The sequence below is a fragment of the Rhea pennata genome, chromosome 15 (assembly GCF_028389875.1).
Source record: "Rhea pennata isolate bPtePen1 chromosome 15, bPtePen1.pri, whole genome shotgun sequence".
In the NCBI taxonomy this organism is placed as follows: domain Eukaryota; kingdom Metazoa; phylum Chordata; class Aves; order Rheiformes; family Rheidae; genus Rhea; species Rhea pennata.
The window spans coordinates 11958749-11971829 of record NC_084677.1 but is presented as its reverse complement, the minus strand read 5'-3'; the positions used below and the strand labels follow the sequence as shown (position 1 = coordinate 11971829).

At 41.2% G+C, this 13081-nt stretch overlaps 1 protein-coding gene across 1 annotated transcript in view; it reads left to right on the top strand.

Moving 5' to 3' along the window:
• The first annotated feature begins 838 nt into the window (after positions 1–838).
• BAIAP2L1 (BAR/IMD domain containing adaptor protein 2 like 1) overlaps positions 839–13081 on the top strand; it is a 43280-nt gene continuing 31037 nt past the window's right edge. The window contains exons 1-2 of the mRNA XM_062588567.1: positions 839–920; positions 10380–10455. Of these exons, the coding sequence (XP_062444551.1) occupies positions 870–920; positions 10380–10455 (127 nt within the window). The 5' untranslated portion in view covers positions 839–869. The remainder of the gene's footprint in view (positions 921–10379; positions 10456–13081) is intronic.

Here is a 13081-nt window from a genome sequence, read left to right as displayed (position 1 = left end):
GTCCGAGTCCTGCACGCCCAGGGTTATGAAATTCCCACTGGCTCTTCCCGGATACTGCTGATACTGCGTTACCAGAAAGTCATCGCAACTGAGGTGCCTTAATTTTCCAATTTCTGAGAGTTTCGTGCATTTATAATAAATAAATTTATGATAAATAAATTCACAGGTTACCTCAGCCTTTTGCCCGCATGGAGGAAAGAGCTGGGGGCGCTCTCGCATGTGTATATTTTAAAAAAACAGAATATATATTTTTTTAAAATGCTCCACCACTTGCTTGGCTGCTCGCAACCCAAGGACGCCCCAACGCCGTCACTTCCAGAGGCCGTTCCCGCCCGATGGACGGACGGATGGATGGACAGGGAACACCGCGGTCACGCGCCTTGGGCGGCTCCAGGCCGGGATTGGGGAGAAGGAAAAGCTGCTCCCAGGCCGGGAAGGCCCCGGGGGAGACCGGCCCAAGGCCGCGCTGGCAGCGGAGGGCGAAAGTGGGCCGCTCCCCGCCTCGCGTGCCACGCTCGGGCAGAAACGAGCCGGTTTCTGACAGCTCCAGTTAACCGATCCCCACAGAGCTGTCCCGCGGCGGCCGCGCCCGCCTCGCGCCCAGGCCTCCACGCGCCGCCGCTGGCGCAGGTGCAGGCGATGCGGGCCGCGCCCCCGCCCCGGATAGCCCCGCCCCCGCCCCGGGAGAGCCCCGCCCCCGCCCCGGATAGCCCCGCCCCCGGTGCTGGCCCCGCCCCCGGCGCTGGCCCCGCCCCGGCGCTGGCCCCACCCCCGGCCCCGCCGCGCCGCCCGGCCGGTTCCACAAGTTTTTGACAGTCGCTGCGCGGCGCGGGGAGCAGCGGCGGCTGCGGACCCGCCGCGGGGCCACCATGTCGCGGAACCCCGAGGAGGTGAACAGGCTCACGGAGAGCACCTACCGAGTGAGTACGGCCGCGGGAGGCGGCCGCCGCCAAATCGCCCCGCTGGCGGGACCCCCCCGCCGCCGCCGCCTCGGGGCCGGGGCCGGGGCCGGGGCCGGGACCGGGGCCGGGGCCGGGGCCGGGGGGGGGGGGGCTCGGCCGGCTCTCCCCGGCCCCCCCCGGCCCCCCGGCCGCGCCGCCCCGCGCCGCTCTCGGGCGAGATTTCCCCCGCTGCGGCCGCCGCGGCCCTGGGGCGGGCGGCGCGGAGCCCCGCGGGCGCGCGGGCTGCCGGCGCCTTGCGCGGCGCGATCGCGGAGGGAGGGAGCGCCCCGCGGGCGGGCGGCGGCGCTGGTGTTGAACTTTCCCTCTTTTTCTTGCCCCCCCTCGACAAACTCAGCCTCTTGCATTAGGAGCGTCGCGAGTCTGCGGCTGCGAGCTCATCAAAGCACGCCGTGTGCGGTCGAGCGTTGCCTCCTCCGTGGAGCGAAGTCCCCCGAAGCTCGGGTCGGGGAATGACTGCGGCGTCGTTTTGTCTCTCGTGTTGCGCTAGAAAAAGTGCTCAAACTTCGCGGGTGGGTTTGATCGCGCGGGTCAGGGCGCAGCTGCTGGGCGTTCGCAGCCCGGGGCCCAAAGGCAGGCTCTCGGGGAGGCTGATCTTTTCTCCAGTTTACTGTTTACTAAATCTTGCTGTTTTGCTGTCAAATGTTTTCACGTTTCTGAAGAATTGCTGTTGTTATACTTCAAAGGCCTTTAAAAAACAATTCACAGTAAGTTTTGTTGTTCTCCAGTGCATTCAGTCCTTCAACTAGCTTGGTTACGCTGGTGTCGCCTTGTATTTTGTTTACTCAGTTTGGGCGTAGGTATCAAATTCAGGCAAAACTACTGGAAAAAAAAGAAAGAGATTACTTGAGTGTAAATTTTCCCCACTGGAATCTCTGTAGTTCTTCTTAAATAGTCCAGGACTTTTTTTTATATTAGTTATGTGCATGGTAAGGCCATAAACAAGAATAAATTCCTTCTTTTTCTTTTGGGGGAAAAGCTGTTCATAAATCCGGGCTCAGGAACGGAGGAAGCTGGCCATTACCGTGTGTGAAGGGTGCCAGGGCTGTGCCTGCAAAGGAATGTGCTGCTGTGTCCGTCAGCTCCCGCAACGCAGCTGAAAGGGTTTACAGAGGAGAGGGCAGAAAAATGCTTGCCTGTGTTTTAATGGATATGATATAAAATAGGCTTTAAAGTAATGATAAATCTCTTTTAAAAAAACCCTTCCTATTTATTACTTATTTCCTGAGAAAGTTTACCTGTTGTATTGGGGATTTTTTGATTTTTGCTAACTAAATCAAATTAATATTTAAGACCAAAACAACCAGCTAAAGCACAGTAATACAAAGTTAATGTTGACAGTGTGATGAAATGTCTTCTCTGTGGGTATCTGGAGAGGTCTGGTATGTTGCATCACACAGCTAGTGCTCACAGGGCTGGAAACCCTCCTGCCCGGCCCTCCTTAAAAACTGCAGCTTTGTCCAGATACTCTAGTATGAAAGCTCTTTCAGACAGAGAAAGGATTCTGGGTCTGGTTTAAAGTAGTTATTTCTATATCGAAGTTAAAATCTTGAACGTAGCCCTTTACTTCTTAAGGGCACAGAGAACTAGCCTGTGTGTTCGGCGTTTGCTGTGACTGCGACTACACCGCGCTCATTTAAAACAAATGAACGCCTCTTTGTGCTGTGGTTTAGCCTGCGTTGCCAGCGTTCTGCCGTCGTTGAGTAATATTCACCTAACTTCTATTCCCGCTCTGTACCATCATAGCAATATTGTGCTTAAAACACCATGCTGATACTCCGCCACACCAGATTCTCCTGCCACGAAGAAGAAAGGCTCAGTCTGGAGAAACCAATTAAGTGTAGTGTAATGATGTATCTGTGTACTGCAGGACCAAAGACAAGCTGTCAGCTTGTCAGAAAGTCAACTTTTCGGTGAGCTGGAAAATAATCAAAAAAGAAATTCAGTGTCTTGCCAGTCTGTTTTCCATTCTTTTCTTCTTATAGTCCTAATACACTGGATTTATTAAATACATAGCAATGTACATTAAGCAAAACTTTAAAATATACTTACAAACATCATCATGTGGCTAAGTACTGACCTTATACTTTTATCTTATTCCTCCTCTCTGTGCGCAACAACGTAGGAAAGTGAATACCTCAATGTTTTTTTTTTACCTAACTGACTAAACAAATTCATGCATGTGTGCACACAAAAACCAAGACTGACATTTACTCTTTATGTAATACCTGGAGAATCATTTTAATGCACAATGGGAATGGCACGTGCAAAATGCAGCCCAAGGGTGTGGGAGCCGATGACTAAGGAGGGCCACAGCCTTTCTTTCACCAAGAGGCTGCTGCGAGATTCACTGGTATGACATTGCCCTGCCCTTGCACCTCACCGGAGTGATGTGGCACTTTGCGAAGGGACGCGGTATGACTCCTCGCACAAACTACGCAAGTCTGCAACCCCAGGAAAACTGTGACTTGTTGGTGTGTCACCACGGCTGATGCAGCTTCATTTTATCTGCTGTATAGGAGGGAAATGTTGTCAATTTGTCATCTAACTGTGACACATGCTATTATGGAGGGGGAATGGGGCACAGCAAGAAAATACTGAATTACAGACCTGTCGTTCTGCCTCTGTGGTCCGAGGGTTGTGCAAGCATCTCAAGTATTGCTTCTGTGGCTTGAGGTTTCCAGAGCTCTTGAAAAGGGTGATAGGCTGCAATTCACTGGTGTTAGTAGTAAGCACTGAAAGCATTGATTTTTTTATTATTACTTATTTCTCTGTATTCAAGTAAATGTTACTGAAAACTTCTGATAATGACCAAAGTGTTGAATGAGACAATTAGACAATTTTTTATATATATATATATATATAAAAGTTTATTTTCCTCATGGAGTGCTGTGTGCTCTCATTGAACAGGGACACACAGAATTATTTTATTATTTTACTGGCTAAATTGCAACTGATCAGATATATTTCCATTATAAAACAAACCTAACCTCTGCATTTCTGTATTTAAAAAAGAGCTGCAGTTAGATTAGACTACAACACTTATTTATGGTAGTTACAATTCACCTAAAGTCCTAGCACGTGCTGCAGCAAGATTGAACTGAATTATTGAAATATAAATATAACTGCAGGGTCAAGAAGTGGGGGGATCAGCTTTGAGGTATTTTTATTTGTATAAAGCCCAGTTTATCTGACTGCAAATTATCAAATTTGACCTTATTAGAGTTGTGCCTATTTAAATTGGGTCACGTGTTCATAACCTGAAAAAGGTTTTATTTGAAATACATTGATAGGTGATGTATTAATGTTTCTCTTAAACAAGAAGACAAGAAGTGTTCCAGCAAGCTGACTAATAATTATTCAGAAGATTTAGTCTCTTTGAATAAACACTAGCATCCTGATTTTTTTTCCATTCTGTTAAACTTGTTTTAAAACAAAATTATTATGCAAATTCACAACTGAGATAACTTAACAGCACACTTGTGAAGGGCTTTATCCTGCCCTTAAGAAAGCTTTGTTGTGGATTTCCAAAGCTAGAGAAGAAGATAAAGCATTTAGTACACTATTGCATCTTAAGTGCTACAGAGCATTACGATTTGCTTTCTTAGGGCTTTTTGAATCTTCTCAAGTGAGTTCTAAAACATAAATATAGCAATGCTAAAGCCTTTTCCAAAAAAATCAGCTTCACTGTTTTTTTAAATGAGAAGTAAGTTTTAACAATTATTAGTGACTACATAAAGGTTAGCTAAGAATAGCTGTACTAATAGTAATATGCATAATATTAGACATCAAGACCTACTTTTCTGTGTTAGTTTTACAATTTCAGATTTCCACCTAAATACCTTGTTATCCGCTCTTATAAGCGTGCCTGCAGGATGTAAACGTGAAGCTGCAGGGAGCCTGTGCGTTGTTGGGCTGTGCTCGTACCTGCTGAGCTATTGTTCTGCGAGGTGTGTCTCAGCAAAAAGCAAAGCTGAGGATTTACAGGAAGGCACTTTACAATGGCTCTCATTTGTTTTGAAGATTAATGATGTTTACGAGTATCAGGAACTGAGGAAGAGAGAATACATACACACAACAAGTGGAAATACCAGGCTTGTCCTTCTTCAGGCAGCTCCTTGCTGTGGGGCTGGTTAACTCTCACTGGGTTCATGTGGCGAAGGGCACATAGCAGCTCTCATACCAGATTATACAGTGATTTATTGCCTTGAATAACCAGCATACATTTCTCTTGCGCTTTTTCATGGAAGGTCGTTTCTGCCAACTATAAAATTCTCTGCATAAAAAGATTTTTCCAGGCGCCTATTTTGGAAGTGTTTCCCTTCATTTCCATTCATCCTAAATAATAGAAAGCTGCAGGACCTAATCATGTGCCTGCTGTTCTCTGGTTAACTGTTCTGCTCATGAGAGGTAGCGTGTCACTAGAATACAGAACACGAGGTTGGCAATTAGGAGGTGTAGGTTATGCTCCTTGCTGTAGCGGTGATGTGTTGTGACCTTTGATGAGCTGCTTCATCTCTCTCTGCTTTTTTTCTTACTTTGTTTTGTCTATTTGGATAGCAACAGAAGTATGCAACCGTGTACAGCACAGTAGGCAACACAATCCTGATGCTATTTGAGGCTTTTGACAACTTTAAATTCACGGTTCTCTTGACTGGAAATTCTGTGTGCCTTTGTCCTTGCTGTTTTGGAAGTTTTCAGAACTGAATTTAGTATATGACTTGCCATTTTGTACTGATGTTCTGCTACAGTCGTTTACATGACCCTTTCCTTCAACTGCATGTGAGGGAAGCTGTAAAATAGTAGGGCATCATTTGAAAATAAATAGTTATAGAATTTGATTTTTTCAAGTAGCTTTCTTTTTTTTTTTTTTTTTTTTTTACCCTGTAACTTCTGAAGTTGAACAAAAATCACCTTAAATGATCTGACATGTCTTAGCAACACTAAATTTATATCTGATCCGGAAAAGGGAGTTGCCACTGAGCAGTTGCTCTTTTTGGAAAAAATGCTCCAGATATTTCATTTTGGAATGTGTCTTTTGGAATGTCGCTACTTCAAAGATGGCAGTGATGATTAACTTCATAAAAAGAGCTCCAAAAACAAGGTTAAATTTTTGTTTGCTCAGAGTATCGAGTTTTCAGTAGGAAAAAAACCATCTTTTATGCCTCTTTCTAATGATGAAGAGAGGAAAAATGATCTAAAAATGATTTCATTAGATAATCTTGGAGACCTAGAAAGTAACTATTTTAAGTTCTGTGTCCTTCTGTCAGATATAAAACCTTAACATTAAAGTAGATGAGCCTTTCACAGAGCTGTGAGGATCAGCTAAGCATAGCCTGTGTTAAACTAAGCAAATTCCAACGAGGAATTTCCATTGCTGAGGTTTTTGCCATTTCTCAGGCGTTCACGTCTAGAGGCTGGTTCAGACACTTCTGCTAACAATCAACCACTGTGGCAGTGCAAAGATTAAAAAAACTTTCAGAGACTCCTTGGTCTGATGGAGAAAAGATCCATTAGCGGTATGCCTTCCAAGTACTGAAGGCATTGAGCTATAAATTGTTTCTTCATCTTTCCCAGCAATTTTACATACACGTTGAGCAGATGTACTGAAATTCTTCCTGAGATTGCTCTGTACTTAGTAGACCCGCTGTGTTTTCACCGCGTGGTCTGTATCTCCTGTACACGAATACCTGATGCATATCAAGTCTGCTAGGGAAAGTGAAGAACTACAGTGTCTGGTTTCAGAGGAGGGAGCTCTTGAGGGTACAGCTGTTCTTGCTGGTTTTATTCACTTATTTTGAAATGAAAACAGTTAATGATGCAGGTGCAATCACCGTTTACACAGTTTGGAATCCAAACTGGAAGATGCCAAGGAAACAGGAGTCCACTTGAATCTTTAAGACACTCGTTCCAAAAATCATTATTTCAAGACCAACTGTTGCCCTGTTACCATTAGAATTTTTGAGTAGGTAGCAGGGGAGTAAGGGTTTTTGTCTGTAACCTCTTGTTGGGGAGGGGCGAGCAGGACCTGTTTCTCAGGAATACAATTTTCAGTGTGGCATGGAAATGCAAGGTGGTGGTGGGATTCTTGCCCACCGTGCATGTGTGCGCTTTGCACTTCCTGCACACCTTTCTCCTCCCCCCATCCTTGGACTCTAGATCCTAACACGATCCCCTAATACACTCATTCTTTTCCTGTGATTCATTGACTCCCTCTGTGCCAACAGACCTCTTCAGCACTCTGCTGGGAAGAAACAACAAAAACATGGGACTAGGAAGAGCCAACTTCACCCTTGAAGGAAAGGTGCTGAGTAACAGTGCTTCAGCTGTGGGGAGGGCAGCAGAGGCACAGCGGCAAAATTTATAGTAATAAATTAAACAGTTGCAGTGGGAGGGCTTGAAAATCTTTACCGCTAAGTTGCTAGAATGGCCCTTGGCATTGTTGGCCAAGCTGAATCACGCTTTCTCCAATGATTTCTGGATGTGGTTTGTGAGTTGATGTATGTGTAGGAACCCAGGGACAACAGGTAGTTTGCTTGCAGCAATCATGTTTGAATGGGCAAGAGGTTAATAGTATAGATTGGAAAGCAGTCCCATTTTTGTTTAATTTGTACAAAAAAAGGCAGTGGAGCTAGGTCTTGCAGTCCTCTGTCCAGTTTTGTGTAATGTATAGTGTACCAGTATCAGAACCTAATAGTTTTATATCTCTTGGTATCATGTTCACTTGGAATTGTGATACCACTATGTAATGACATATCAGCTGTCATTGTTAAAGAGTAATGATAAAATAATTGCTTGGACTACAAATTCCTCAATTCCATTACCTAGAAAATGGAAAGTTAGAGACTTGGCAACAGTTAAATTTATAGATTTAAAAGGAAACTCTTGATCTTATGTTTTTGACTCATGGCTTGCTTGAAGGAAGCAGTTGTACTGGACCCCACAGAGATGGTTAGGATTATATCTTGGCATCAGGGAGGAAGGAGAGATGGGCTGATGGTGGAGGCCTTGTAGAGTGGATGGACTCTTAAATAAATAAAAAGCTTAAAATAAAATAAATACTTTGACAATTAACAGAATGATTGTATGCATTCTCAAAATCAGCTCTCTTAATAGGAGCAACAGGGTGGACATCAAATTCATACTGAAGTCCTTTCTTAAAGGGTGTCATCACTCAGTCCCATATGTGAACCTATACTTTTATCTAGTTCCAGCAAAACTATACACAGAGGTCAAGTATATTAAATGGTGCTAGGCTAGCATGTAATGCAATAAGGAAATTAATATTGAAAATATTTTGAGAGTTTTGCATAAAAGGAATTATTTAGCATGATTACTAAATATTGGTGGAATTTGAAGTTAATTCTTTTCTTTACCTTTTAAATTAACTAGAGGTCATCCTGTATGGCACTATATTAAATATATATATACATATATACATATACATATATATATATATATATATATATATATATATGTTTCAATGACCTTGCCTGAAAATAAGACAAATGTAATGGTATTCCTGTTCTTTCTGGGTTTGTGTATGTCCTAAATATTTATATTTTCATTCTATTAGTAGCATAACAGACGAAAGCCTGATAGTATTTAACTTGTTTGGTGTCTTTTGTTTCTTGCAACAGAAAGTATCTATTTTGAATTCCTTGATCTTAAAAGTTCTGCTGTTTGAACAACATCTAGAAAGATGTGAGTTCTTATAAAAATAGTAACAGAATCAAGAAGTTGGTGTCTTCCAATACCACATGATCCTCCTACATTTTTAGTATTTTAACATAATGGTTTTACTTTTCTTAGGAAATTTTAAGGCCCTGCTCTGGAAATATGAGGCTTTTATATTGTGATAAATAAATAAATAAATAAGTCTTCACTGCTAAACTTGAGACTTTGTAGCTGGTTTTACATGGAATTGTATTTTGTACAGAGGAGAGAAAAGGAAGGGTTGGAACATTGTGGCTTTACCAGTTTTTAAATGACCAAGCACGTGTACGGGAATCTGGCAAATTCTGTAATCCTTGTTCAGGTGCAGACATTTCCGTACGTAGAAGGGGTTGAACAAAGGTGCCATCTCTTTAAAGATAATTCAGACGGCAATTCTACTTGAAGAAAGGGACCAGCCACCAAACACGAGTAACTTGGGGTTATCTTTCAGAAAGAGAATTCTTACGAGTGCTGTTCAAAAGTTCATTGCAACATTCCTTTCAGTATTTTGGAATACCACTACATGTATTCAAGAGACCTTAAAGGGCATGATTCATAGGAGTAAATAACTTCTGCATTTATATCAGCATATCTGCTTTTTTGCTTTTTTTTCAGTGCTCATAATAAGGTGCAAGTAATTTTGGAATATTGACTTGGAGAAAAGAATAGTTATTGTCTTTGCATGGAGAGGAAAATGGAAGTTTTCCTATGCAGTAGGGACAGCTCAGATTTTGTGGTGACTTCTCTTTTTGAAGTGGGCAAAGCTTCTTCCACTCCCCTCCCACTTCTCAGCCTCCCGTTCTAAACTTTGGGAAGCTTCACATTTGGGTTCATATCTCCTGGCTTAAGTTATTTTCGGTTTTCTGAAAAGATTTGAAACTTTTTTTGTTTCATGATGTGGCTGTTTTCTTGCACTGTGGAACTGCCACTCACAATTGCTACCACTTCCTTGCTTGCTAGAATTTGCTGGGTATGAGCGCAGTCATGCCACACTGGGGTTGCTGGATTTCAAAGTCTGGTTGCTTCAGCCAATAAGTGTACTTAACAGCCAGAGCAGCTGCAGTGGATTTTTTTTTCTCCTTCCACTTAAATGAGGCAAATAATTTTCACTTCCCTTTCAGAAATACTGTAGCTTCACAGTATAAAATACAGCATTTTCAAGCTAAAAAATGTCTGAGCTACTTTCCCTAAATGCTGTCTGCAACTTAGAAAAGATGATCTTTTAGTTTCCTCTGTTGCTTTTAAATAGCAAGTGCTCCATTTCTTTTTTTTTCCTTTAGCAGAAATTCTTTAGCAATGCTCAAATCTTGAACAATTTTCAGAAAGTTCTTGTTATTGTCTGATTTTTCTTTTTAACATAAAATAATAAGCAGTGGAGAAAAGATATTTCTCTTGCTGTTATTTCACTATCAAAATCTGATCTCATTTGACATTTTTTTTACATAGTAAACAGCCAGTTTTCTCTTTAACCTCAACTGAAATAGAAGTTTAGCCTAAAAACTTTTCTTTTGCTGTTTTTTTTTAAGTGCTCTAGTTCCTTTCCCTTCTATCCTTTGCCTTCCTTCTCTTCCCATAGATCCCATTAGGTTTTATATGCTGTACATATGAAATATAAATCTAGATCAAATTGTCATTCAGGTGAAGATTTGATCTACTGTTGAATTGTCTTGACTATAATACTCATTTTTTTTTTCTGTTCACTAGAATGTTATGGAACAGTTCAATCCAGGACTGAGGAATTTAATAAACCTGGGGAAGAACTATGAAAAAGCTGTTAATGGTAAGGCTTCTGTATGTAAACCTTAGAAAAAAGATTTAACTTTCATTTAAATATACATATTATATATGAATGTTGGCCATAAACATAAATTCCATGTTGAATTTTTTGTATTAAACAAACAAGCACATTTCTTTTTATATGAGAAGACCACAGGATTTTGGCTGAGTTCAGGCACTGTACAGCAGAAACTACATCCCAAACACGCCTAGAGTTATTGCAAAATAAACTGAAGTATAAATAACCTATACTAAAATCATAATATAAATAGAAAAAGTAAACAGTTATATAAATTAGATGTTTTCTTTTTCCTCAAAGTATCTTCCAAAGGTACTTCCCATTCTTAGATCTGTTTCTACTCACCTACAGACGTGTAACAACCCAGGTAAGTAATCCTGCAAACAGGAAAACTTTAATGAATAAGAGTTGCAGGAGTGGATTAGAGTATCTTTTTCTTTTTTGATCCATAATAAATCTGATACTATCTTTTTAACAGAGTCAAAATCAGAATCAATAAATTTGAATCTAAGGGCCTAATGTCTCAAAATTTTTATAAAGTGGTTGCTTACTTCCATTATCGACTTCAGAGAAACTATGTAAAAATATTTTCCAAAGCTTATACTGTAAGACCTGTTAAAGCTTGCTCCATTTCACTTATGCAGACCTGATGAGCTGCTTGATACCATATTAAAGCAACGCAAAGTCTCTCTGATTTTACCTCATTTTCAGTCTGTGGCGTATCTTTTCCCTACACGTAATCTAGTACTCTGAGAAATGTGATACTGCAGAAGTAGTGCATAGCCAAGTAGACACTGAAATATCTCTTCATGCAAATTTTAGATCAGGCTTGAGCAAAAGATGAAACCAAAGCATGCAGGAGATGAAAATAAGGGAAATGTTAACTTAGTTGCTGTGATACCTAACCTGACTGAATAGCAAATATAGTTTAGAGACTTTAGGTAGTACCAGAAGTAATAACAAGTGTTTCCATGTTTAACTGAAAGAGCTCATACCAGAGCTCTGCTGTGTTTGTACTTTGCTACTGGTACATTGTGTTGTCTCTTTATTATTATTCAGTTTGTCATCAGCAATCTAGCATGAAAGCTTAATTTCACATGAATAAATGTTTAATTGGAACAACTGAGAAACTGCGTTAAAGTCATCTTTGGGCTTTCATAAATTGTTAATCTGTTCTCCATAAATGCTCAGCAGTGTAAATAGATCTGTAACAAGGAGTAAATATTCTGTTGTTAAACAGTCAAACACTTTGCAGCTTTCCAAACAAGTTGGAATAGGCTGACAAAGAACATAAAACTCACAAAAGCTTCTCACAAATTTATAGTGTATTCTGTATGCATTTTGAGGTTAAAAGGTCCTTTTCTTCAGAAATACAATTTACCAGCCACAGGACCCTTAAGAGATTCTACGGGTCAAGTTCTTCATTAACTTCCTAAGCACAGGAAAAAGTCACACATTCTCTCGCTGCCTGCCCCCCCCCTTTTTTGTGAGTGTGCCTGTATTGGAAAGTAAGGTTGTCCCGGGGCTAGCTTGAGTAAGCATTAGCTAGGCAAAGATGGAATGACATAAGCCCTTCCCTTACCGGCCTGCAGCACACTGCGCCATCAGCAGTGCCCCTACAGTCCTTCTGTTCAGGAAGCTTGAACAGAAGCACCTATGAGAAGCAGCTTAAACAGAAAAGAGTTGTGTAGAGTGCAAAGGGGCCTGAAACCTCGAACGGAATCTTTGTTTCATCTGGAACACGGAAGTCATCATTTCAGGCCTATCAGGGAGTGTACTGTTAGGTAACCAAAGATGTCACCTTTGCCCATAAAAAAAAATATATATATATAAAATACAGACCTAAAATTGTAAAACTGGCAATGACCATCCTTCCCAAAAGAGAATATTCTAAAGTCAACAGTGAGTCTGCTTGGATTACACTTTGGCTATACTTTAGGGTAAGAAATTAACTATAACAAAAAAAATGAAAAAAGACAATAAATATTTTTCATTGCCTTTTGCAATAAAACCTTGCCATTTTTTCTCATAATTTCTTTATGTTTGTAGTGTGCAGATCAGTTCTAAATACCCTCAAGATGTCAGGAATCCACTGCACGGTGCAGACCTACTACTATATGTGTGTTTTGTTGCTCACTACTAGCCTCCCCGCAGTTTGAATCTCAATGTTTCCATGTTTGTTCTAACAAAAAGAGCTTCACTATTTGAATCAGATATAACCAGGAAATGATTAACTGAGAATAAATGAAACATTAGTGATATATGTTAAATGCTTCGTGATTCCTGTAAAGCTGGAATTGAACTATAGACAATAAAATTGTGGGGAGGAAAAAAAAAAAAAAAAAAAAAAGGATGGTCCTGAAAAGAAAGATGAATGGATGAATGTCCAAGGGTTAAATAGGGATGAGCTGGTTGGGAATGGAATGTGAAACCTTCAGGATTCTTCTTAAATTGTGCATGCACCTGTTAGCTTAGGTTTTATTGCTTAAAACACTTGGGATACAGCTTTCCCTGCTCTTCTGAATTCAGTGACAAAGATAAGGGTAGGCGTTTCCCTAAAGAATCAAAATAAATCAATGCAGAAATTATGTATATCAATGGTAATTTTTCA